Consider the following 27,933-nt stretch of genomic DNA (forward strand, 5'->3'; position numbering starts at 1 on the left):
CTATTCCTTTGCGATTTTAAAAGCAGTTCCACTAATTTAGGAGTTGCATGTTCTATTCATTCCCCTGGTATACGATCGAAACCAGGCGCGTTTTTATCGTTTTTTTATCAATGGCTTTAAAAACTTAATCTCTGTTATTTTTGAGTCCATTTCGTTTTTAGTACACCGTGGTAGAGCAAATGATAAATAGCAGTCTTTCGAAGTTGGCTGCCATATCCATTGGTCCCACCTAGACTTGTTTCATCTCCTTTATTTATTTATTTCCCTCGGATTTTAGTTGGTTACATTTTCTCCTTTGGCAAGATTTCCATTTTAATTAGAGTAATGAGTGCGCTGGTGTGGGGGAGTGTCGCGTATATGTTGCATCTTATCACAAGAGGCAAGCGATCAGAGAACTCTTAGAATTCTACCTCCAAGTCTTGTACGATTTCATGCCAGTGTCCCTTTTTCAAAAATTTAACAATGGTTGATGCCGCATCCCCCCTAAGCAATTGATTGATTTTCCGTTTAGAATTTTGAGGTTTTGGCATTCGCAAATGTCTAAAATTTTTAAACCATTCCTGTCTAAGGCCCCCTTGCCTTCCTCTCCTTAAATGTGAATCTTCCTGCTGTTTCAGGTCTCTCTATGTCTATCTGTTAGTTGCCTATTCTTTCGTTTACCTATTATCATAATGTTTTCCTCTCCAATCTCCAGCAGCATGCTGTACAAATCCTCATTATCATTTCGCCATTTGTTACAGTTTAAGTTGCTCGGCACGAGAATACAGTTCTTCTTAAACGACCATTCCGTTTTGCATTTTTTTGAATTGTAACCATTGACTGAGCCCCATGTGCCATATAGGATTTTTACTCTTGCTCTACCATAACCCAGTGTAAATTAAGATCAGAAAATTGTGCATCTAGTTCTCCCGTGTTTCGCTAGGGAAATGTTTCAAGTAGTACAAAGATATCAAATATCAACGTATACTACAAAGTTCTTATAAATATGTTTTCTTCTCAATCCCGCTTTATTATAACTAAGAATATTAATAGTGTTTTTTTTTTACTTCTTCGAAATCAATTTTTATGTTGAATTTAACACCAAAAATAATTTTAAGAAGTTGATTGGCCGGTTTATTTTCACTTGTAAGCTCACTTATCCTGTTCCAGTAAAACCAGTTTCCGTCTATTACCATATATCATTTTGCTCGGATTTAAATCCATTAGCTCCTTACGTAAGGTAGATGTCTCCTCGTCGTTAGATCTTTTTCTACGTAAATTAAGGTTCTCTTCAATACCTTTGCCTTATTCAAGATGTTTAGGGCTGCAGATGTCGTCGAAAACTCAACTACCACGTTCATCAGCAGCTTCATAACGTTTTCGATTGGTGAGCTTCGTAGTTTCGTAGCTATAATGTCCTTCGCTGCTTTATACGGGCGACTGCTAGCTTTTATTGCAGGTAGTATATACATCGGAACGATCCGGATCGTACGACGATAACATATAGCTCCCATAGGAACAAAAGGGGAAAAAAAGTGAAAAAACATTATAAATTTGCTGTTTTTTATTATTCTTGTTTAGTTTTTCCATATATGGTAATGGTTTATTATTTCAGAATTTCGATTTTAATTTGATTAAAATCTGAGGACTTTAGTTCAAAATTAAGCGTTTAGTTTTTTTTCAATGATATCATATAGCTACGAACGTTCAAATAATTGAGGTAATAATCATCATAGCTTCAATGTTTTTAAGCATACACACATATAATTCGAAATTGAGACGTTTTAAGGAATTCTTTATTTTTGCAAAAGCTGCCGAAGTTTGCTTCTTTCTTGTTATTAATTTGATCTCAGCTCCCAATTTCGTGAAAAGTTCAGCTGCACGGAGTTTATCTCCAATAATTTTTAGTCACGGCTTAGAAACTCATTGTCGAATAAAAGCAAAAAAGAACGCTATGGTCGTTTCCCGACTATTAGATACCCGTTACTCAGCCAACAAACTTTAACCTAAGTATTCCCCATACATAACAATCAAAGTAAAGGTGGCGCAACAACACTAGATGCTTACAGCTCTTTCTTTTTGTCCCCCTACATCAGCTATTACCAGCAAGCGGCGGCCAAAACAGCGGCCGAGCAGCGGCAGAGGCGAGGTAGAGCGGCGGCAGAGCGGCTGCAGAGCGGCGGCAGAAAAGTTCAAATCCCCACAACCTACAAGATATTATCTCGATTTTAAATTTAGTTGAACATTTTTGTGTCTACCGATAGATATGACCGAATCACACACTCAGAGCCCATCACCTAGGATCTTACATGTCTCGAAGCACAAACTTTCACGATTTGTTAGAGTTGCCGTGGCTCCGTTTTGAAATAAACTTTCGCTGCGTAGGAACTACTATTTAGAATCTGCATGCCTAGTCTAAAATCTCTAGCTATAATAGTTTTCGAGACGGACAGACAGACGAACATGGCTAGATCGACTCGGTTATTGATCCTGATCAAGAATATATATACTTAATATGGTCGGAAACGCTTCTTTCTACCTGTTTCATAATTTTCAACGAACTCAATATACCCTTTTACTCTACGAGAACGGGTTCTAATTAAAAAGTAAAAAGAGGACCAATTACTATGATCATGAGTGTATGCCAGTTTTTCATGACGCAGATTTTACAAAATATACTTCATTTTCGTACAATCACATTCTTACTCAACATAAAAAGTTTCGCTATCATGAACCAATTGCTTTATAATAATTGTTTTTGAAAAAAACCGTATGAACAACAAAAAAACCTGCACCCATGGTAAAGTGGTTTTTTATTTATTAACTAATGGATTTTTTTTTTAAATCGGTCTTCAAAAACAAATGAAAGGAAGCAAAATTCCAACCCAAAGTTTATATACTTTTGCGGCTATACACATTATTTTTCGTGACTGATCTTGTGGCAGCAACAGAGAAAAGTCTTACGTACAGAAGTTAAGAATTTTAATTCTCAAAATGAGACTAGATTTTGCCTAAGAACTAACGTTAAAGATATTTGTACTCATTTTAAGAAAACATCCTTAAAGTGAATTCAAATGTGCTCAAAATTAGAAAAGAATGTATTTAAAATCCATGGTCTAGCAGATCAACAGGACGCGGTCTACTTAGTTTTCAAGGTCCCGAGTTAACGAGTGAGTTCTTAAGGCAAAAGCTATACTCAAAATGATTACATCCTCAAAGAATTTAAATTCTCAATATCTAAAAAGTAGGAATTTCCTCTGTGTACCAATTGTAATTAGCCATAACTTACTTTACTCTTAATAACAACGATTACGGATGCTAACTTTGGCAAGCCAAAGTTTTAATACTCAGCAGTGTATTCGAAAACTTAAAAGACTATTATTACTGCGGACGGCCGGGGGTGAAAGTGAAAACCAGTGTTTTTCTTCATATTGGAGCTGTTTTGGATGGTGCAGCAAAAAGTCTGACTTTTATGACATGGTTGTATTATGGCCTTAAATACGCGTCCAACCACCAATCATCTCAATCCGATAACCAGATTTAGACTAAATTTTTGAAAAGTGATGTTTTAAAGTCCTAAAACCACTTTATTTACTGTATTGAGCAGCTCGAGGTGAAAAACTTCAAATCTAATTAAATAAAAGTAAAGTTTTTCTTTGCAAAATAAATAATAATCTCACCAAATTTGATCTCAAATTTGGGAGTTGTAGAAAAGATTTTATTTTATATATAGACGTCCGACCTCCGCCGTTTTCAAATAAAAAAGTACGGTTGCGAAAGTTTAGAATCTCTCGGCCCTATTCCAGTTTTCACTTCCGAAAGATTCTCACGGAATCTAAATTTTCTCTGTTTATTCTCTGTTTACTTCAGAAAAAACTCAAGAAAACTTTTCGCCAAGCGGTTTGCTGGCGGATTTCATTCCGCAAGCGCAGAACTTAATTGTTTTAAAACACTTTGCGATAAGTTAAAGTGCAAATAATATTTGTACCTTATTTTTTGATTATTAAGAACATTATTGCTAATTAAATTTAGTTGATAATTACATATTTTTGACATCTGTCTCTTTCTACGCAAGCAAGCCTCTCCGTTTTCATGATAATCTGCATTAAAATTTCCAAAAAATTGTAGCAGGTAATATATGCAGTAGATAACATTAATATTCGGTGTTTGCTTTTATAAACTTCAATAAAATATATAAGACTAAGAAAAAAAAACAGTTTTTAAAATGGAGTATATGTATTATATGATTTTATTTAAAATTTAAAGATGATACACATATTAACAAAAAAAACTCAAAATATGCATTACTTTAATATTCGGTAGTCGTATAAAAATTCATTTGGCAATTCCAAAAAGCCAAATATGGCGCAATAAATGGGTTTTTCCAGAAAAGCTATTTTTTGACTGACTATAATTGACGTAATTGAGTTGTAGTACCGAATTTTAAATGGGCCGCAAAAGCAAAAACTCTTCATTGGAGGAGCGAAAACTTGTTCTCCAGTTGCACTTGCAAGGCAAGACATATAAGGAAACTGCGCAAATCCTCGAAATGAAGACGAATACTGTGGGTGACATCGACCGACGCTTTTAAAATGAGTGAAGATTGGCGTCAATTAGGCAAATGGGACAACCGAAAAAATTGACTAAGCGCGAAGACGCCGAAACAATTAGGTAGGTAAAAAAAATCATCGAATGAGTGGGCCGGAATTGACGGCTGAACTCTTTGCCGATCACGGAAAAACCGTTTCAGAGCAAACCATTCGACGTACCATAAAAAAAACAAGGGTACAATGGCAGAGTTGCTCGGAAAAAGCCTTTGCTGTCTGAGCGCAACCAAAACTTGAGGAAAAATTTTGCCCAATAGTACTCCAAAACCGGCCAAAGCTGTTGGGAAGATGTTATTCTTGGACGAAAGCAAATTCAGCCTTTTCGGCAGTGACGGCAAAACCATGGTTTGGCGGAAACCTACTACTAAGCTGATGAAAAACCAATCATGAATTGGGTATGCATTTCCACAAAAGGAGAGGGAAATCACGTATTTATCGATGACATAATGAACCAAGATCAATATCTACAAATTTTGAAGTAAAATTGTAAGCAGTCGGCGGGGAAAATGGACATTGGCAAAACATGTAAGTTGTAGCAGGACAATGACCCCAAGCACAAGGCCCATAAGGTCAAGTCCTGGATGCTTTAAAACTGACCAAATGTTTTGGAAATGCGGCCCGAATTGCCTAGTCCTAATCCCATTGGGTCTTTGTGGAGCGAGTTGGACCGCCGTGTCCACTAACCGCCAATATCATCCCATCATATCATAAAGTAACGGCTTTTGAAAGAGTGGGCTAAAATCAGCCGCGAATATACCAACAAAATGATTCAAAATATACGAAAACGTTTAAGCGGTACCATAAATATAATGGATATCATACCAAATGTAAGATTAAGTTTATTTTCTAGATAAAATAGTTTTATGTAGTTATTTAACATAAAACCGAATATTAATGTAACGCAAATTTTGAGTATTTTTTTTGTTAATGTAGGCTTGGGTTGGTAAAACATTCCACTTTTTTAACACAGTTTCGATTTTATTCCAGGTACGCGTCGAATGACACATAATTGCTCCGTTCAAAAGTAATTAAAAAAAAACTTTTTTTTTTATATCTTAAAAATACAAATGTTTTCTACGTCGTTTCTCAATTTCAACAAACTTTGAGGACTTATTTAGAATTCTGGCATAATTTTTTTTGTGTTGTCGTGTAAAGAAGGTTGTTGTAGACTTTTTGAAAAACTAGCTTAACTAGAGGGAAATCGCTAAAAACAGATAAACTTTGCACGGCTATAATTTCTAAACTAGCTAAGCTACAGACAAGTCATAAATGTCATTAAAAAGGTATTGCCAAATGCTAATTACGAAGTCTTAACATAATTGGTCTTAATATAAGTTAACAAGAATTTACTCACAAAAGTATCCAACACCAATTTGGTAAGAAAAATGCTATGAAAAATGGTTTCAAGTTAAGGGAAGAAACATTTTCATTAAATAATTGTAAAATATTAATTATTGTTTAAAATTTCAATTTAAAACTAATCTTAGTTTAAGCAAACTTATTTGAAATCAAATACTTGGCAAAAAAAATGAGCAAGACGTAAGAAAATATCTAAAAAACAACGAAGTCATTTAAATTTTAATGTTCTATAGGGCCAGAAAACTTTCCTTACAAATAATATTTTAATTTAAGTCAGAAGGACACCTTAAAATTAAATATGAAATAGCATTTTACTATACGAATTTTCTAAACTTTAAAACAGTAAAAAAAACGATGGAAAACTTTGTTTTTAATATGAGCAATATCTTTTATACTATGATTCACTTTGATTTAACTATGTTTATAATTGACTGAAGGTTTAAACATGTTTTTTATTTAAATCAATGATTTTTATTATTGATTTAAATACGAAAATATTATGTTAAATCAATTATAAAAATGTTCGATTTCACTATGCGTTTTTATACCCTTGCAGAGGGTATTATAATTTCAGTCAGAAGTTGGCAACGCAGTGAAGGAGACATTTCCGACCCTATAAAGTATATATATTCTTGATCAGCATCCCTAGGAGAGTCGATCTAGCCATGTCCGTCTGTCCGTCCGTTTCTACGCTTTCTCTCAGTTTTAAAGCTATCTGCGTGAAACTTTCCCAAAAGTTGTCTTTCTATTGCAGGTAGTATATAAGTCGGATCGAGCCGGATCGGACGACTATAGCATATAGCTCCCATAGGAGCTGTGTTCCTGTACATCTGCATCGTAAATGCAAGGTCAAGCAAACAGAAACTGAAGATCGCGTGTTTGATTTTCGTTTTGCATTCTTTTCGCACACACATGCGTAGAATAAAAGCTTGCGTCTGCCTCTTTAATCCGAATTCGTACACCAGTGGTCAAAAATCTATGTAAAAATGTTTGTTATGTGTTTTGAAGTATTCTCAAATAAAACAAAATCATATATAAAAACATTTGTTTTCTTGCTTAAAAATAAAAAAACTAGTTCGTAATGATAACAGATTCCTATAATGATCATAATATTTACAATATTAAGGTATAGGAATATGTATTTATAGCTGGCATCCTTTGAATATAATCAAAATTTTGTTGTGCTATATTTTTTAACACTACTGCAACATAACGGCATGCGTCAAAGTTCGACAGAATTTGTCCATTCTTTTGCACACACATACATATGTACGCATGTGAATATTCTTACAGGACGGTGTGGTCGCGAGGAATATCACTTTAAGTTTTACGGTTGAGCAACGCGGACGTGTTTTAAAATAATAGAATTGTTTTTATGTGAAAGTGGATTAGAGCTGTGATAAAAAGGTGAGTAAAAACTTTAATAACACTCAAAAATTATATTATATTTTTATATTTTTCATAATATTTTATTCCATTCTATTATTTTGTTTCTTGTTTTTCTAGGTTAATTAAAAATGTATATATTTTTTTAATAGAATTTTTGTGAAGACCCCCATAAAGCTGACATTACAAAGTAAAGGAACCTGCGATCGAGTTCTCAGAGGATAACAATGTGAAGTAAAAATTAAATTAATATAATACTTATGTATTTTATTATATTTCTACATGTTCGAGTTATTTTCCAAATAAAAACATAATTTAGCAATTTGTCATATTTATTTGAAATACGGTCAATATTAAAATGTATTATATAATACTATTTAGATTGAACAGAAAAATGTTCAAAATAATTATGGACTTTTTCTTGTTTATTGTGAATATGAACTAAATTTGAAATGAATATTTATTCTTATAAAATTTAAGTTTGAAATGTTCAAATCAATCATAGAAATAGTTACTATGGTTTACTACGCGGCGTATTTAAATTAAATATTTTTAACTATTTTGGCATTTGTGAATCAAACACAAAAATGTTTGAGTTTACTATGCGCATAATAGAATAAACAAGAAAGAAAGCAAACTTCGGCTAGCCAAAGTTCATATACTCTTGCAGCTATTGCAAGCATTAAATATTTTTGCTTGAAAAACAAAACAAGCCTTTTTACTTAATTATTTTAGATTACAAAACAAATTGAATAAAAATAAACAAATTCTTTGGGGAAATAACAAGTGGAAGGTGCGATCGTCACGTCAATTTTCAAGATTCAAGATGTGTTTATGTTTGACTTATATATTTTAAAGAATATTTAATTTTGGCAATAGCTGCAAGAGTATACAAACTTCGGCTTGCCGAAGTTTCCTTCCATTCTTACTGTTTTTTGTACTGTTACTAACTGTAAGGTGAGCCTGAAAACTATAACAAACTGGATTTTCTCCCACTTGTAAATTTCTAATTCCCAATTGGTTCTAAGGCGATAAGCACCAAGACCCACATCGAGTCAGGCACTAAAAGGTTACGACTTTTTCGAATCTCTTCTGTAGTTAGTCTTCACATACATACATATTTTCACTAGCTGGAAGAAACTGCACTCACTTATTCTTTTAAATGGTTTAAGATGAACATAGTGATAGCCTTAATTAACACTGATAAATGATAAATCACCTATAAGTTATTTTGGTTCCAATTTTGGCATTGTAATAATTGGTAAAATGTTGATATATTAAGCTATTTTTTGTTTTTGATGTTTTTGATTGTATTTTATATTTTTAGTTACATTTACTATTAAGTTGTAAATATTACTTACTGCTAATGACAGTTGTGGAAAGGAGCATTTCAACTATAAAATGTGTACGAAAAAAAAATTTAAGTTCTTGTTTATTGGGAGTTATCTAGCGAAAATTCAGTTTTCGGTATAGCTGGAAGAGTATTTGTACTTCGGCTCGCCGTAGTTCTACCTTTCTCGTATTATCTACTTTCTCTACAGGCACTCAGTTTGACATTGTTGAACTTGCTTAAGTATCCACACACTTGTCCACATTCACACTTAAAATGTTTGACGACTGATTAGATCCGTTTTTGGTTTCGAGTTAAGGAGAGATAAGGTAAAAATAAATGTAACAGTAAGGAAAGCCCCTACTGATGAGGAACCTAAACGTATTAGCTAAGTGATATGAAGTGTTTGCTTGCCTCAATAACGGTTAGTTATAATGACTTAATTTCAGAGAAAAGAGCAAATACCCTGTATTAAAAAGAGGGTAAATTGAGTATGAAAGATGTGCTGATAAGCGGGTCCCACAATTCGTGTTACCACCAGATACCCGCCTCTTTATACCACCGCGTCCCCGGTGGCTACGGCAAAACGTTGTTATTTCTGCCATCTGTATTCAAAAAGTGCACACGATCGCCTATCTTGCATGTCGCCTCTAATTTGTGTTTGTCCAGAGACCCAGAGAGAAAGAACAGCTCTGAAGAGCTACGGGGCTACGTAAAGAGAAAGACATAGAGGCTATCGGCAAAATTGCGAGTCAATATTAGCTAATTATGCGACGGCTGAGTTGTGGGAAGAAATGCAAATTATCAATGGAAACAGCTTTCCAAGTGCGCTCAGTCGCGAAGAGAGAAGCGGATTAAAATTGATTACAGCTTATACATGTCTGCTCAATTAATTTTTCTAAAGCGGAAGCGATTCCGATAAGCGAACACTTCAGGTTATTAATGAGCCAAGGGAAGCTTTGCGTTATAGAAGCGCTTTAAGTCGTTCGAATGATAATTGCCAGTAAGCTACGGATTATAAAATATATTGAGTATATAAAAACCATTATGACTGTGCACTCAAAAAAATACTTCACCAAATTCCCCCATTAAATATTTAAATCCTTTGACAATATTTTTAGTTGAAAAGATTAGAAAAACGGATTACAAAGCTCAATAGTTTCAATCAAAAAAGCCTCTTATGTCATAGAGATAGCAAGCAGTCAAAGAACATGAAAATACACTTTTTTAATGCCGACTATGACAAACTTAGTAAACTTATCACGCAACTGATATCGAAAGTTACTTTAATGAATAACTAAAGTATAGGAAGTACTTAAATTTGCATCAAAAAAAGAGTGCAAGAGTGGTTTTGCGGATAATCGATTTTAGGTGGGAAGAACCGGCGTGTGTTGAACTTTTATTTAAATACGAATTCCTAGCCTTTGCTGCGAATTCTTAAGCAAGTTGAATTTTGCATTTGCTATTTGCATTTTCCCCATAACTATTCGGGTTTTGGTCCAATTTTCCTTATAAGCACCATCACCGATCACCACAGCAATCGCCTGTTTCGTCCTAATGGTGTCTTAGAATCCCATGGCGCTACGCGGGAGTCTTTCCAATGCGGCTGTTAAACACGACCTGTTGCTCGTTTCCTGTTCAATTTGGTAGCCAGACAATGGCCGGCACCCTTCCATCGGCCCCTGCCCCTGCCTCTGCCCCCTGTAGATGGCAATCGCTGAGCGTACTTGCCGGTATCGCCATTAAGCCTTGTACACACGAGCATTTATGTCAGGCAATTACAAGGCAGTTTGCAACGCCCCCAATGCCGCGAAAGGGATGGCAAGCGGAGGGGCGTCCGGGGTGCCACACTTGGTAGCAGAGCGGTCATAACTCACTGTTCACTTACCGGAGACAATGCCAATTGCATGCGCTCGCCAGAGCATCTGCAGGTTCACTACTAGGCGCGGATCTGTATCTGCATCTGCATCTGCAATCTGCCTCCGCGAGGTGTGCTGTTTTTGCTCTCGGTTATGCAAGCGATGTGAGAGAAATAGCACTCGGAGCGGAGCGGAGATCGGTCGGCACCGAGAGTGAGAGTGTGGCGTGGAGCCGGTAAAATAGTACTTATTTATTTTGTTAGCTATTTTAAACAGTGCAAACTGCGACCGAAACGACTTTCTTTAGTATGGAACTTGCCGTTCGTCCAGGTTTCCCGTAGGTCCGCGCATACTATATATATTTTCGGACACTGCACACAACTGGAAAACTATCGCCCCGAATTCGGAACTGATTTCGCTCCAGTTTTGTTGAGATTGCGATTTCGAGCGCGGAACGCGGACCGCCCCACACGCACCAGAGCGACGTGCACAAGCGCAAAGGACGATTGGTGCCAGCAAACTGGTTGCGGATCCACGAACACAAAGCTCTGGGCGCACGATACTCATGCTCGCACCCGGACCAGTCCGACGACCAAGCCAAACCAAACCAGAGGGACTGGGAGGACGGATAGACTGCGGACGGCGGACGGGCGGACCTCGAACTGAGCATGTGTTGCTGTGTTGCTGGCACAGAGACGGCCCACCGACTGACTTCGCAATGGTCTGCTCTTAATGTTTGCACTCTGGTGCACCGCAAAATAAACCAACCGGCTCGCACGACTGCTGGATGTTCTGCACATCATCCAAGTTCACACGTCTAGATAAAGCAAGAAAATCGTTGAGTCGATTGCCAATCATGAAATGCACTCGCTAGTCATTTGCCTACTTCAAAATGAGCATACTGATGAGCCGTTTGCGAGGATATTTCTACAACAGTAAGGAATGCAATAGTCTGGTGACATGACCATCAAATACCTGTAACTTTGTTTACAATTAAAAAAACGATCCCTGTTCCATTTGCGCTTTAGTTGTGACGGCCAAAATAAAATGTGGCGCCATCTTGCGTTAAGAAAATGTATATGATATTATTAAAAAGTGAATTTAATTTCTTGATAGTTTCTGAAATAACTATTTGTTTTGATCCTGATCAAGAGTATACAAATTTTTTAAGGCCGAAACATCTTTCGTCTTTCTATTCCATATGTTTTAAAAATTTCAAAACAGAATACTTATAAACAACCACAATGCCAGAGTTTTAGATGAACAACAATCCATACATCTTATTCTTGCATTTGATTATTTTTGCACTCCATTTATAGAAAATAATTTTCAATTTCAACAAAAGATTAGTTAGAACATGAAAATGTATTTTCATTTGGAAAACTAAATACTTGTGAATGCTTGATTTATTTGACTTTTTCAATGATATTAGCTAGATCAATTGTTTTGCTTTTACAAACTAATAAGCTCCAATACAGATTGCCATTTGGAGAGCACATGCGAAAGCATCTTGGGGGAAAGAGAGTGAGCCGAACTGGTCTGCGAGAGCGGAAAGTGCATTTGCCCCACAGCGCTAAAAACATTGCTCTTTCAGCCGGAGCTCTTCCTCTCTGAGCGATTTTCTCTTAGCAGTCCATGAGCCTTCGCAAATCTCTGCGAGAAGCGCAACACGAGTGGAGCAACTTTGTTGCCGTCCATTGACGTCTCCGCTTGCATATGTCGATCGTAAATCTGCACTCTCTTTCTCTGAAGAATCGTCAGATATGGGGAGAATCGAAGACGATGTAGGTCGAACCACTCAGCTGGGTTTCGGGCTGATTCAAATATTTGTGCCGGCTCCGGACGCACTGAATTTGCGTGTGTCGCACTCGCATTTATCACTTCCAAAGGTCCCTTTCATCGCTGCCGTTATATTAGTCAGGATCGTTTACTCAGTCCACAGAAGATAATTGAACTGATTCTCGGCTCCACTAAAAGTGACTTCCCCCGGAGGCGATACAAGCCACTCCCAAAATTATTCCCAAGCTCTCAAACATGTTTGCAAGGAGAGCTGCGGAGCAGTGGTGCGGTAGGAAAAGGTTCCGATATTTTGAGTAGTTTTTAATGGAGTTGATATTACGATACTGCTGTCAAGAATTTTGAAAAAAGTATTCATCTTCCCTGACCTCTTTTGATGCTTGTGTAGTATAATTTAATTGTAATTTATAATATTTGTAGATGTTTTTAAATTTGAACTAGTAAACTATTCAAAAATTTCAAAGAGATTGTTCAAAATAGAGCTAAATAAATCAAGCATTTAAATACACCTAATCATCAAATAATAAAACCGAAGTTTACCACCCCGAACTGTTTTTCACAGTAAAATAGGTTTTATACACACAAAAGGAAAGGAAACCTTTTAATTTTGAAAATCCCGCCTTTTTCAACATTCACTATCAGCGTTCTCCTGAAAAAATTGGATACCTTTAAGTCTTGGTATGCACACCTCAATTTTAAGTCGTTATCGACCATTTTAGAGAGTGGCTATGTTTTTATTTTTGCGGCTATGTACAGTGGTGCTCATAGACTTAAGCCAATGCCACTACCATATACTGTTTTCTTAATAACTTTTTTGAACATATTTATTTCGGCCTGAAATTTTTAAAGTTTTTAAACACTGTTATTTAAGCAGCTGATCACAGTAAAAAAATGAAAAGTAGGAATTGCATTCGTTTAAATTCTTGTTTGAATTCTTGTGGCTTAAGGTTATGAATATAGTCTATGTATAGTAGTCGCCTTCGTCACTACTCGGTTGTCGGTCTTTAAATAAGTTTTGGATTCCATTTAAGGAGTGAGCTTACTAAATCACAGGTATGTTTAAACACTTTGCCTCTAAAGTCTAAAAAGGCGCGAAAAGTTCCTTCAATTTTACTGCACAAATTTTTCAGAACTTGAATCTAAATAACAATTAGGATCCGTTTAAATTAACATATACAACAAAGGTAACATTAACCGAATTTGGTGAAAAGAGATTTTTGTGACACCCCCAAATTAAACTCCTGTTGGTAGGAAATCATTATTATGTACAACCTTTTTATGTATGGTAGTCCCTTTTTCAGAATCCAAATGGAAAAGAGGTATCTAAGAAGTGATACATTCGTTCTAAAAATCTCATACAAACATAAACATATATTTACAACATCATATCATATGCCGATTGCCCGCCGATGGAACCCAAACGACTACATGGGCGCACATGCTGCATATTCATAACTTGGCTCGCACGCGCTTTAGCCAACTTTGTGGCGGAGTGTCTAAAGAGCGAAGCTGGAGGCATCTGCAGTTGCAATCCCATAAATCAATTAGCTAAGAGCGGTGTGGGAAAAGAACCTCGCAGATACGACACGGAGCCGAATCGAAACACGTTTGGGCGAATTCTCTCTCTAAAGACGCTTTAAAACTTGGGGCAGAAGAGCAAACAACAAATTCTCGTACAACCAGAGAAAAAATGCAAATTGCAAAGAAGCCGGCAAATATTTATTCATGATTTGCTCTCTCGCTCCCTTATTCCACTCTCTGCATCTTCGAGATACTTTCCGCGGGACCCGTGCGACCCCCGCATCGATCAGCTTTTATTCAGCATGTTTTATTTTTAACGATTCCACCGCATCGGTGGCAATTGCAAACATTTATACAAATTGACGTTTTGCTGTCGCAGTTGTCACCTCGAAAGCCGCACCAAGATACCCGACACACCGACGACACCGGGGAATGCTGCCAAGTGTTCGGCGCTGAATTCTCCGGATGACCCGGCCAGGTAATGGTAATCCAAGATGCCAACCGCAGTCTGTCTCCGCAGACATTGCCCCACGCGCCTTTCCCCACTCATATCGCCTTGCCCCGCCAGCGGCTCGTGTTCGTGCTTTATAATTGTTACGGCCATTCTACAAGTTGTTGTACATTGTTAGCTGCTTTGAGGGCTTTCGGCTGAGATGAAGCTTGGTTTGCGGCAGTGGGTAGATGGTAGATGGTACACGGAAAACAAAATTCAAATCGATATCTAGTCCGAATTCGCATGTCAAATAGATCTACGAAAATTGAATTCAATTATGCTTTTAAAAACGAGATTACATAATTATTATTGCTTGTACTTCAATTTCCTGAGAACAAAATTTCAGATTGGCGTAATCGACTACAGCGTAAGATTTGTATATCTTCACTTTAATAAGTTAAATTTCTATATTTTAATATCAAATTTAAAAGTTCGATGATTTCGTTTTGAAATATTGGTGCACTATTGAAGTGCACCCACAGCACATACATTTTTTTCTGTATAACTGGGTGTCCGACGAGTTGCTTGGGCATGCGAATCGTACACATGCCTGGCGCCCAGATCGCAAACTGTCAGTTTGCATTTTCTCTGAAAGACTAGTTGGGAAGGAATCGAGCGCATATCCGCACGAAGGCAAAACTGCTTCCGTGAAATAATTCAATTGCCGCAGCGTTTTTGGAGCAATTTTGATTAGGTCTCAAATTAAAAGGTCCTACTCAGAGAAAATTCCGACGTTCAAAAATTGAGAATTTGAATTCCCAAATTGAGAATATACTTATCTTGAGTACAGATTCTGCCCAAGAAGTCACTTGGAGAATATTTGTACTCATTTAAAGAAATAATACTTAAATTGAGGATATGTTTTGAATTTGAGAAAAAATGTGTTCATAATAGGACAAAATGTTATCAAAATTCGTGGTCTAGCGGTCTGAGATTTCCGGACAAGGATGTCGTCTTTGGTTTGTTGTTGTTTTTAATTTGTTAGTGCTTTTATAGCTATTAAAAATGTTTAAGAAACTACCGAAATTATTTTGCTTTAATGAAAATAGTTGAAATGTTTTGATAACTGACAAGTTACACGGTGCGTGGACGAATACTTAAGGCTTAAATCTAGTGCGCGAAAGGTCGCGGGCTTTTTATGTGCTTTTTCATAAAAGTATTTCCTAAGTAAAATGATTTTATTTAACAGGTAAAATATCAATAACAATTAATTATAAATTATCAAGTTCAATAAACACTCAATTATAGTGAACACAACTACTCCGACGGGAGTGGGGTTACGGTCGTTTTCAAATTAAATTTGTATACATATGTATGTGTAACAAACCATTAAATTAAACAAAAATAGAAATTACATTTTTAACCGATTCTCATTTTGAGAACAAAATGATTGAAAAACTCAATTTGAGTTTTTTTTGAGTTGTACTCAAACTAAGTAAATTGAGTTTAAACTTTTGATCTTGGACTTTGTTTAAGAACAAATATACTCAGATTGAGTGCAATTTTATTTGCGTACAAGAACATGCAAATGTACAATAGATTCGATAGAAGTTAAAGGACTGATATAGACAACTTCTTCTTACCTAAAAGTTACGAGATTACTAGATATTGTTTTATGTATATACAGCTGCAGTAATAATAATAGTTTACACAAAAAAAGTTTTGCCTAAAAAGCTCACAAATTGACTGAAATTTAGGGTCATAGGGTCATTTAGGGTCAATGTTTTTAAACATATACGCAAGTTAATCATAATTTTAATGTTTTCAAGAATATTTAATTTTTGCAATAGCTGCAAGGGTATGAACTTCGGTTTGCCGAAGTTTGCTACCTTTCTTGTTTTTGTTGTTGCGAACTCAAAAAGCCAAAAAGTTCCATAAAAATCTGACATTTAATTTTTAGGTTGCCCACTTGGCAGATTTTCACACTTAGTCAAATGCTTAAACGTTTTAGCAATAATATTTTATATCAGAAATTTTATTGATGAAAGTGCGATCGTCACGACAATCTATCTCTTTATGCGATGTTGTTGTTCTGTTAAAATATAGTCTACTTCTTCTTCAAGATATAAAGACCAAAATACAGTTCAATAAAATTAACGAAATTCATTTGGCCAATTTCAATTAAGTATTTTTATCATGTTTATCCTGATGTCTAATAAAGTATATGTACTTATATTGGTGTATTTCCAGCAATGCTGTGGACTATTTTGCATTTAGAAAACCAATTTTTAAACATCTTTAAGTGTCCACGTGAACGTAACGAAAAAAAAAGAGTTTAAAAATCGATTTATTTAGGAAGAATAAATTCAAAGGTAAACATACTTACGAAAAACAATGAAAATAAAATTTTATTGTATAAAAAAATTGTTTGTTTAGTCCTAGATCGGACCTGAATCCGGTTTTAGCATATCAACAAACCGGTTCGTAAGCCGGAACCTTAACAATCGTTTAGGTTCGAACCCCGAAACGAATCCTAGCCAAATCGAAATGGGTTCACGGCCCTGATTCTGATATTCAAATCTCTACCGTTTTGGGACAAGAGTTGATACATCTTCGCAAGCCTATTTGATCTTTCTTGTTCTGCCTCTTAGCCTTGTTAATTTTCAGCTCCCATTCTCGGCCAATCGATGGGAAATTTGAGATTTTTTTGAAGCGGAACAAATTGGTAGCTTAATGACAAATGGGGTGCCAAAAAACGTGTTTTATGTTCATAACCAAGAAACGCAGAAATATTTAAAACAAGATTCCGGCAGACAGCCGCAAAGAGGAGGACGAATGGAGCAGTCCTCGAAAGCGAAGGCAATCTGCATAAAGAACGTAGCCAAAGGACAAACCTTTTAGCCGACTGGCGGGAGGAATCCGTGTGGGGACTGGGACCGGCTCTTCCAGGAGGGGTTAAGGGGTCTGAACACAGAGTAATTTACGCTTGCATGCAAATTGAAAAACAGTCGAGAGCAGGCCATGGACACGGGACTCTGGACTCGGGACTCTGGAGTGGGATGAGTCCGGGCTGATTGAGCGCCAGGGCGATGCATTTTAAAACAAATTGGCACAGTTTGTGAGAGGTGGCCGGTGGTTCTGGTGTGTTTGTCACTCAATTAGATGCAACTCATTTAGCCGCTCTCGCATTTGGCCGGCATTTGTGTGCACAAAATGTTAATCAAAGCCTGATGGGATTTTTTAGGCCAACTAATAATGTCATGCTGTGACGGGGCCCAAGGAGGGGAAGTCGCATTGGGGGTGCCGGGGTGGGCACAGACATATTGATGACAGTCGCTCAATTAATATGCAAAATTTATGCATGGGAAAGTTCAAAACAAACAAACAAACGCACCAACAACATAGAGCTAAAAAAGTAGGGAAGCAAGAAAAAAGGGAGATCGCATGTCCGATAAAAAATCAATACAAATTAGTCGACTCATTTTGTGGTTTTTTCCCCTTCGAATTGAGTTGTTGTTACTGGTGCGTATGTGCTACATAATCCAATGTAAAACCTTCAAAGGAATGTTCCATTAGGGTTTTAAGCTTAACCTGGTGTCTTGCGTGTTATAATTGACACCTAATAAAAGGGCTATCAAGTGTGCTTTTGAAATCTACCTAGTAATTTGATTACTCGCAAGGGAATACTAAATTAGTTACAATTATATACATTATGGGGTCATATACAGTTATAATTTTTAAAACATTTATTTTTTTTTTGTTAAAGTACATTTGTTAAAGAATACACTCTGAAAACTTCTCATCGTTCCGGTGAATATTTTCGAAGTTAAATTTTAAAAGGCGTTTCAGAGTTTTTGCAAGTACAAGTACTTTACTTAAAATGGTTTTTTCAAAGTTTTTTTTTTTTTTTTTCGATAAGTATATTTCTTTAAGCTATTTAAGACGAAACTTTGCTCAAAAATCAATTTTATTGTTGTGAAACCCTATTTTGTCAAAATACTTTATTTTGCTTATTCCTTTGATTAATTACTAGATTAGACAATACTTTAACGACATCTTTTTGATTTTTGAATTTCGGAGGAGTCCAAACATATAGTGGTAACCGCAAAAAGCCTTCTTTAAGCGGAGTTTCCGGAGATTAGCTGTAGCTCCTTTCCAAATAAATATATTTTCCAATACTTAGCCTTAAAATACAGCTAAAGTATCAGATAATTAAATTAAATAGTTTTCTCAGAAAAAAACTTAAAATATTCCCTTTTTTGGCCTTTTGAAACACTGTAGAATCATATAACATTTACCAAGTAAAAACAATTATCAGGAAACGTAAAAGATGTCACCTATTGTTAAAGATTAGTGGTTTTCATATAAAATAAGATAGATGAGAATTTTATAACTCGAAATATTGTATATGTCTCAGAGCTTATTTACAGAGATCTTCTCCTGTGCAACGAGTATAAAAGCTACACTCCAGTGTATTTGCTTTGAGCTATCCACTGTTTCAAAATAGGGTTTTTAAAAAAGTTATCTTTGACAATGTTAAAACTAAACTTCTTCTCCACCATCTCTAAAAATAATATTTGTGTCCGATTTGAATGATTGATCGCCATAGTTGTTTGGATAAAATCTAAGAATAACATCGTAGGATTCGCTCTGAATAGCAACTGCTTAAAGTAAACAAAACATCATATATGTCGGAGATTCCCAACAATCAACGCAGGTTTTAGAAAACAATTAACCCCTTAGCCATTAGCAAGGATAAAAAGACTTTCTGCCATCCCTGCTCGCTGGTGACATCGCAGCAGATGTGTTGCACATTGCAATTAAACCAGTGGCCGGCCCGAGCTGACCTGTCCTGAAGGGTTGGTGCTGCATTTGATGACTGCCTGATGGAAAAGTTGGAGCGACAAAATAATTTCGCACAAGGCCATCCCAACGTTCTGGCTTGGTGTGCGATGCTGACACAGGGGCAGAGTCCCAGCCCAGAAGCTTGCAGCCCCAAAATGGTGATGGCGATGATGATATGGACGATGATGATGACCTGCGCAACAATAGTTTGCATCTCGGAGATGCCCGAAATGAAGTTGTTCTTCTCGGTCGTCGAGCTTTCTTGTTATTGTAGCCGGCTTGCCGCAATCAACTGCACTGTATGTTGCGGTTCCTCGAACAAGTCGCCTTTTCCAACGCGCTGGTGTGTCTGTGTATCTAATCACATTAGCACGTGCGCATATCCTTTTGGCCTTCGGTGGTACGAGTACAGTGTGATGGGGGTGTGTAGTCCTTGCTCCCCAGGCTGTCATTCGGAACCAGGACTGTGCAAACTGAAAACATTTTGGCCGCTTTGTTTTTGGCTCATTTCGTTTGTCGATTTTGATTATTTGTCTGTGGCTGCCCGCACAGCCTTTTGTTTTTGCCAGCTCGTCGAAACTATTTGTATCTCAAAGTTGGCCCACACACGTATGCACCATGCACACTCCTCCACTATTTTCTTTGAGCACTTCAAACTTTTCCACAAAGGCTAAATAATTTGGCTTCTTCCTAGTTTGGTATTAAATCTGAATACGAAGTGTTTGAAAAAATGCATAGTATAATATTAGTCCTGGTTGCCCAACACTTTGAACATGAATTTTTCGTTAAAAAGCTGCCATGCAGTTTCACGGTTTCCCAAAATCGGATTTTTTCTTATTTTCTTATTAAATTCTATAACATGTCTAGAATACGGTCCTAAATTTTCAAGTTGATCCGAGTGACAGTCTTGGAGATACAGCTATGAAAAGTTGTGCGATCGCCTCCCACTTTTATTGCCACTTAAAATTGTAAACTCGTTTTTCTCGAAACAGTGTTTTCAAAGTCGTTTGTCAAGATTTCTCGCGAACTACTCAACCGATCTTTTTAAAGAAATTTTGCCCAAGTCGTCGAGATATAATTTACAAGGTCTTAAACGAATGATTTTTTCAATTACAACAATTTAAAAAACAAGAAAGGAAGCAAACTTCGGCGTGCCGAAGTTCATATACCCTGGCAGCTATTTCATAAAATAAATACTCTTGAAGACGTTAAAATTATGATTTATTTGCGTGTATGTTTAAAAGCATTGAAGCTATGATGATTTTCAGCTTAATTATTCGATGTTCCTATAGCTATGGGAGCTAAATGCTATAGTCGTCCGATTTTGATGAAATTTAAAATATGAAATATTTAACCATTACTATATCTCGAAGCACTAAAAAAAAAATTAAAAAACACCAAAGTTATAATTTTTTTTTATTTATTTTTATGATTGTTCCTATGGGAGCTATATGCTATAGTCGTTCGATTTTTATGAAATTTAAATCGTAATTCTGAAATAATTAACCATTACTATGTGTCGAAGAACTAAAAAAAAAATTAAAAAATAGAAAAGTTATAATTTTTTTAAATTTATTTTTCCGATTGTTTCTATGGGAGCTATATGCTATAGTCGTCCGATCCGGCTTGTTCCGTCTTATATACTACCTGCAATAGAAAGAAAATTTTTTCTGAAAGATTCATGCAGTTAGCTTTAAAACTGATAGACTAGTTTGCGTAGAAACGGACGGACAGACGGACATGGCTAGATCGAATCTCCTAGTGATGCTGATCAAGAATATATATACTTTATAGGGTCTCCTTCACTGCGTTGCAAACTTCTGACTGAAATTATAATACGCTCTGCAAGGGTATAATAAAAACGTCAATAAATTTTATACCAAAATTATCATTTTTTGTTAAATTGTCTGCCAAAAATACAAGATTAACTTTTTTTTTCTTCGTCAAATACCTACCTTAAGGTGTTCTGCAAACACGGTGCCAGGTAAAACTTAAATCCAAGCAATTGTTGTTCAAGACTTAATTTAAACCAAACGAAAAAGGAAGCAAAAATAAAATATTCTTTAAAGCATTTAAAAGTGTACATAAATCTTTAAAAACATTGAAATTTTTATGATTTTCAGCTTAATTATTCGATCGTTCCTAATGCAGCTATGATATAGTTTTCCTATTTGAATAAAATAAACCATTACACTGTTCAAAAGAAATAAAGAAAAAATTAAAAATAGAGGACACAATTTTTGTATGTATTTTTATACCCTTGCAGAGAGTATTATAATTTCAGTCAGATGTTTGCACCGCAGTGAAGGAGACATCTCCGACCCTATAAAGTATATATATTCTTGATCAGCATCACTAGGAGCGTCGGTCTAGCCAATAAGTCGGATCGAGCCGGATCGGCCGACTATAGCATATAGCTCCCATAGGAACAATCATAAAAATAAATAAAAAAAATATTATAGCTTTGGTGTTTTTTAATTTTTTTTTTAGTTTTTCAAAATATAGTAATGGTTAAATATTTCAGAAATACGGTTTAAATTTCATCAATATCGGACGACTATATCATATAGCTTCCATAGAAATAATAAAAATATATAAAATAACTATCTAATAATTGAGCTGCAAATCATCATAGCTTCAATGTTTTTCAACATATACGCAAGTAAATCATAATTTTAATGTTTTCAAAAGTATTTAATTCTTGCAATAGCTGCGAGGGTATATGAACTTCGGCTTGCCGAAGTTTTCTTCCATTCTTGTTTTGTAATATATTGACAGATTTGATGGGATGTATATGATATAGTCTTTCGATTTTAGTGAAATTTAATTCTGAAAAAACAAACCTTGACTATATATTGAAGAACTAAAAAAGAATAAAAAAACAAAGTTTTTTTTTTTTTCCTTTTTTCCCCCGATTGTTCCTATGGGAGCTATACGCTATAGTCGTCAGATCCGGCTTGTTCCGAATTATTTTTTACCTGCAACAGAAATAGTTTGAGAGTGTAGTTTGCGTTGAAACGGACGGTCAGACGGACGGACAGACGGACATGGCTAGATCGACTCTCCTAGTGATGCAAGGGTATAAAAATTAATATTTTAAATAACTTACAACATTTTGTTATTTAAATTCTAAAATAAAACCCATTTACAAAAAATGTATTTTCAAATGCAAGCAAATATTATATTTATTTAATTAGCAAGCGCTGGAACAAGCAGAAAACTCTGAGAAGTTCTCAACAAATTTTATAAACTTTGTTTGGAGGCTTTAAATCTCAACGGTAAGCAAAGCAAGTATCTTTTTGAATACAAATTGTGTACAAATTTTTTATGTTTTTGTATTGGCGCAGGAGCATTTATTTTACTCCGACTTCACTGGCACATAGGTCAGGATGATGCTGGAGTGCGGGGCGACCCTGAGCTCCGTGAGATTCACCTTGGCCGAGTGGGACACCCTGCCGGAAAGTTCGATGTTGTCGTTGTAGTTCTGGCTAAAATAGGACACTGTCATCTTTTCCGGCAGATTCTCGGCGGCTGTAAAGTTGCCAATCTGAATGGAGTCGGTGGGATTGAAAATGACAAAGTAGCCGGGGTTTCCAGACTTGATCCTGTGGAAAAGTGTGATATTGTGGTTAGGTCATTTATACCAAAAGCATTTTAAATTAAAAAAAATAAAATCGAAAATGATTAAAATTAACAATAAGGGGAATTCCCGTTCAGAACCGTTAAAATAACGATTTTTGTTATAAATAGTATAAGTAATAGTAATATTTTTTTAATGTTAAATAACGTTTTTAAAATCAATTGCAAGTAATTTTTTTTGTTTTTTGTAGGCTGAGGAAGATTTTTGGGTTTCAAATCAAAAAATTTGTAAAGAAGTTATAATTAAATCAACTAGTTAAAAACAATATGGACATGTGACAAAAGGTTAAGATCTTTTCTTTTAGATTAGTCAAGTTTTTTACCTCTGCCTTCAAGTGGCAAGCATGGAGAAGGGAAAAAGGTTAGATGCAAGTGCAATAAATCAATCAAAAAAATGGATTACCTGGAAAAGGCCACCAGCGGATCGGCATTGAACAGTTTCAGCTCTCCGTGCATGTAGGATGCAGACTTGCGCAGAGACGTGATCTGCCTGTAGGTCTCCTCGGTCACGTTCTGGTACGCCACTGCATCCACGGCCACCACGGGCACGCCGGGCAACAGGGAGAGGAACATGGCCAGAGCGGATGGGTCCTGCGGGGTGTCCACATAGACGTCCGCAAAGTTCCACTGCAGCCAACTGTCGTTGCCCGCCTGGAACAGTGTGTTCTGGAGATCCTTTTGCAGCGACTTCTCCGGCTTCGACTTGCTGAGCACCTTCACGAAGTCCCCGTACATGGGCAGGTCGATGCCATAGGCTCCAGGAACCTCGCTCAGCAGATAGACCTGCGGCTGGATCACGTCCTCGGCCACCGAGAGGAAAGCCTCTTCGGATGCGTTCTTCACGACGGTCAGGTAGTCATAGAGGACATCGCCCAGGCCGGACTGGAAAGTGGTCTGCTTGTGGTCGTAGAAACCGTAGTCATTGGCTCCCAGACTAAGGTCCTTCGGGAAAGCCGAGTTCACCTCGTCTTCCAGACCTTCGGACAGCACAAAGAACTTGCTGTTCTTGAGTCGGAAGCCTCGAACGCCCAAAGTCACCAGATGCTTCAAGACTCCTCCGAATTCGTTCCTTATGATGGTGCTGTTCATCTTGAGGTCGTAGTGGCCTTCCTCGAACTGGGAGAGCACATAGCTGTCGTCCAGCTTCTCCCAGGCACTGCGATTGCCGCCCACCTTCAGCCAGTTGTTGGGTTGGGTGGTTCTTCCGGTGACGTAAACCAAAGCGGATCGCTTCTCCGGGTCGGCAATGGCATCCTGCACTAGGCGCGAATCCTTGGCCGCGTAGTTGGGCGTAATATCGAGGACCACGCTGGTATCGCTGCCTTGGTACAGGGCCACCAGGTGCTTGATCTGCTCCTCTACCTCGGGCTTTCGCACGTCGTAGGTCAGGGCAGCTGGCAACTCGTAAATAGCTCCAGTGGCCACGATCTTCCTGGCAGTCTGGACGTCCTGTGGCTTGCACGTCTCAACACTGCCGAACTTCGCGTGGGGTCCGCGCTTGAACCAGGGCAGTGGCTGTGGGGCAGCGCACTTGGGTGCTCCGATGATGATCAGAATTGCTCCCACCAGCATCCCCACCCAGATGGCCCAGAAGCACACGAAGAAAATCCAGCGAAGACGAACCCAGAACGGGTCGTTGGCATACTTCATCAGCTCCTCCTTGCTCATGCCAGTGAAGGCCTGCAATGTGGAAACAAATTGAAAGTTTTCAATGGAAGATGTTCTTAAATCAAAGTGTTACTTTAAATAAGCACCCAAAAAAATCTATTTTGAGTGATGGTAATTCTAGTTATGGAAGATACAATTTCAACTTGAAGCTTGAAATGCATTGAAGGATATATTTTCGACCATATAAAATGTATATGTTCTTGATCTTGCCCGTGAAGGCCTGCAATGTGGAAAGAAATTAAAAGTTTTCAATGGAAGGTGTTGTTAAACCAAAGTGTTACTTTAAATAAACACCCAAAAACAACTATTCTGGGTGATGGTAATTCTAGTTACAGAAGATACAATTTCAACTAGAAGCTTCAAATGCATTGAAGGATATATTTTCGACCATATAAAATGTATATGTTCTCGATCTTGCCCGTGAAGGCCTGCAATGTGGAAAGAAATTGAAAGTTTTCATTGGAAGGTGTTCTCAAATCAAAGTGTTACTTTAAATAAGCACCCAAAAAATCTATTCTGAGTGATGGTAATTCTAGTTACAGAAGATACAATTTCAACTAGAAGCTTCAAATGCATTGAAGGATATATTTTCGACCATATAAAATGTATATGTTCTTGATCAGGTTCATCAGGGAAATTGATCTAGCCATGTCCGTCTAGCTACTAGCTCAGTGCTAGCCTCGAACTCACCATCCTAGGCAAAAGACATATCTTGTAAGATTGTTGTTGCTTAGTCCTTACATATATTGATAGCTCTCACGGACAAAAAACAAAATAAGTCTTTGCGATTACATTCGAAATGTACCATAACCCCTAGGTTCTCTACTTACTGGCTTGCCCCCGTTGACTGTTCCGATGTCGATCTTGGCATCTCCGTTCTGGTGATCGCCCTTGATGAACTTCACCTCGTCGCGACGCTCGGCCAATTTGTCCTCCACTCCGTTGGAGCCCAGCATCTGCTCGTCGGCGCCATCGCTGGAGGCCACCTTCTCATCCTGGACCATGTCGACTGAAAAGTGAACGTTTCCACAATGGTTAATTGGCTTTAATCAGTTTCAATTAAGCTCGAGCACAAAGCCCGACTGCTGGCACTTTCTGTAGCACTTTCTGTAGAGAACAGGGCGAGTTTTGTAAGGTTAAGTTGAACCAAAAGCCACACTTTCACGTTGTTCACGGAAGATGGGGGCGGGGAAACTCCCACTTTTCCGTCTGGGATTTTCGCTTGGATGCTTGCTGACGTCAATCGAAAAGGGCCACGCCTTGAGTTTGCGCCTTATAAATGGCCATATAAAGGGGAAGTATTAACTGTGGCTGGCGTTTGGTGTCTGATAAAAAATCAATATCAACTTTCGTGCTCTGTACACTTTTCTTATCTCTCGACATTGATAAGGCATCCATGCACCCACACACCCATGCACCCATACACCCACCACGAACCCAGACACACACATGCACGTCAAATTTAAATATAGATACTGAGATACATTTCTTTGAACGCTTCCAGTGAAAATGGTACGCGTTGTTACGTCAGCCTTCCAATTTTCTCAGACTTTTGTAGAGAATATTGCTTTTTTTAGTTACCTTTCACGGCGTTCGAACTGCCTGCCAGAAATTTATCTTCAGCTATAGTTTTATATACTTCAGCGGAATCGGTCGGTGCTGCGGCAGCTGCGTTTGTGGTACTATTAGACACGACTGAAATAGATCACCGTAAATTAATATTAGCGAGGTGAACGCGTTGAAAAAGTCTGTACAAATGACTTGAATGTGTGGTGTGAGAAATACTTTGTGAGCCCTAACATGGTCACACTAAAAATACTGCTTTGCAACGGTCATACAATTTCTTGTTTGGCAGCCGTTAGCGCATTTTTGAGTAGTTCAAATACTAAATACCGCGAAATTTGAATCGCTTGTTCAGAGGAACTTACCACTCACTGGAAGCGTCACGGAGTTCTGCAATATTATTGTTTGTTACAAACTAAAACAAATATTTTTGTTTTACGTACTTACCTTCGTGGCAACGCCACCAAGTCGTTTCAACCGTGAAAATAAATTCATGGTAATGGTTTTCTTTGAGTTTTAGGAGGTATTTCTTTGTTTTTAATTCTGTAAAGTGGGTTTAAAGAATAAAACTATAATTGTTCGTGCTTTACGCTTACTGAATTAGGGCTTCAATCTAAAAAATCAACTTCTGGAAAATAATTTATTTCAAAAATTGGCCCATAATCCACTTAATTTTTTGCCACTTTCTGTATCTGTGTCTGTTTCACTGTGACCCGTCCGGCAAGAGGTCTGATTCGCAACTGAAGTTGCATACAAGCGCTGGCAGTGCATTCGCCCCAGAGGCTCAGCCCGATAGGAATCGCTCCTCGAATCTGATTTAATGATACTTGTGAACGAAACGCGTTCCGTGTGCGTAAGTACGATTTATGGCCTGCGGCGTTTGAGCCGGGCCCAAAACTACCTGTCTGCGTGGCTGCCCACCTTCTACCTGATCTCTCCCGCTCGCCCAAGTGCCATGTTGGCCGAGCGGGTTTTCTGGCCAACCACCGCCCAGAGCAAAACTGCACTCGTCGGCACATTCCTGGCCAAATTCGCTGTGTCGCCCGTGTTCGAAAGTCTGCCGACTCCACAAGGTTGCAGTTGGAACTTAAATTGGAGTGGCTGGGCCCCACGGAAATTGATCAATTTTTACCCCGCATTACCTTTCCGATTAGGCGACATGCAAGTGCCATTAGCTCGTTAAGTGGGAGCTATATATATGGCAGGTGGGTGACCAAACCCAACCAAGTTGCCGAAATGGGCTTCCACGTGGGACGACAGCTGCTGCTCTCCGGGCTCCTGCTGGTGATGCTGCAAGTGGTGACCCAATCGCAGGCCAGGCCACAGGTGACTAACGAGGATAAGCCTTGCAAATCTGATTGTTCCACCTCATCTCCAGGACGTGATCACGGTGGCCGAGGAGACTGAGGTGGTGGTCAAGCAGGAGGGCGATGGCAATGGCAATGGCGATGGCGATGACGACGACTCCTCCTCCGAGGAAACGGTTGAGGATTCGGACGAAAACAGACGCCGGCGACGGGAGGTGGACGCGGAGAACACCCCCTCGTCTCGAGCGGGCATTCCAGGTTTGCCAGACCCGGCCACCATAATCAAGATCGCTGAGCTTTTTCAATCCGTAGGCGAGCAAGTGGTCCCCATTCTATTGGAAGCCATCCTGCCCAGCGTGGATGAAGTGGGCGATCGATTCGCAAGGTCCCTGCACTTCCTGAAAAACTTTAACTCCGGTCTGGATGCGTCTGCCACCGAAAAGAACGCATAGCTCAGAAAACTGAGGGGCGACAGTAATTGAATGAACTGAACCGGAAATTGTTTGGCTTTGTTTTCTGGAGAGTGTTTGGCCTACAAATAGTGACTTAGATTAGGGTATTAGTTGGTTGTTCAGCTGAAATACAGCTTTGTTAAAGGATTAAAGACAATTGTTATCATATTTTGTAGAGCAAATATGGA

General features: G+C 37.8%; 3 protein-coding genes across 5 annotated transcripts in view; 1 reads left to right on the forward strand and 2 right to left on the reverse strand.

Moving 5' to 3' along the window:
- Positions 1–11,442, reverse strand: part of LOC128252924 (protein doublesex) — a 71,558-nt gene extending 60,116 nt beyond the window's left edge. Inside the window, exon 1 of one of the 2 annotated variants that reach the window (XM_052981146.1) lies at positions 10,550–11,442. The gene's annotated coding sequence lies outside the window, so the exon portion shown is untranslated. The remainder of the gene's footprint in view (positions 1–10,549) is intronic. The other variant, XM_052981149.1, reaches the window with a different exon arrangement.
- A 10,833-nt stretch (positions 11,443–22,275) lies between these two features.
- Positions 22,276–26,675, reverse strand: LOC128252921 (neutral and basic amino acid transport protein rBAT). The gene is made up of 6 exons (XM_052981143.1): positions 26,434–26,675; positions 26,352–26,376; positions 26,005–26,118; positions 25,254–25,432; positions 23,159–24,435; positions 22,276–22,721 (listed from the first exon to the last, which is right to left on the reverse strand). The coding sequence occupies exons 1-6, from the start codon at positions 26,479–26,481 to the stop codon at positions 22,475–22,477; spliced, it is 1,890 nt and encodes a 629-aa protein (XP_052837103.1). The 5' UTR covers positions 26,482–26,675; the 3' UTR covers positions 22,276–22,474.
- A 362-nt stretch (positions 26,676–27,037) lies between these two features.
- On the forward strand, positions 27,038–27,927 carry LOC128252942 (antennal-specific protein OS-C). Of its 2 annotated transcripts, XM_052981175.1 has the most exons (3): positions 27,048–27,312; positions 27,365–27,551; positions 27,606–27,927. In XM_052981175.1, the coding sequence occupies exons 1-3, from the start codon at positions 27,223–27,225 to the stop codon at positions 27,743–27,745; spliced, it is 417 nt and encodes a 138-aa protein (XP_052837135.1). In that variant the 5' UTR covers positions 27,048–27,222; the 3' UTR covers positions 27,746–27,927. The 2 variants fall into 2 exon arrangements, with proteins under 2 accessions (XP_052837134.1, XP_052837135.1); XM_052981174.1 differs by having other exon boundaries at positions 27,038–27,312; positions 27,365–27,927.
- Positions 27,928–27,933: the final 6 nt, after the last annotated feature.

Source organism: Drosophila gunungcola, chromosome 3R, assembly GCF_025200985.1.
Source record: "Drosophila gunungcola strain Sukarami chromosome 3R, Dgunungcola_SK_2, whole genome shotgun sequence".
Classification (NCBI taxonomy): domain Eukaryota; kingdom Metazoa; phylum Arthropoda; class Insecta; order Diptera; family Drosophilidae; genus Drosophila; species Drosophila gunungcola.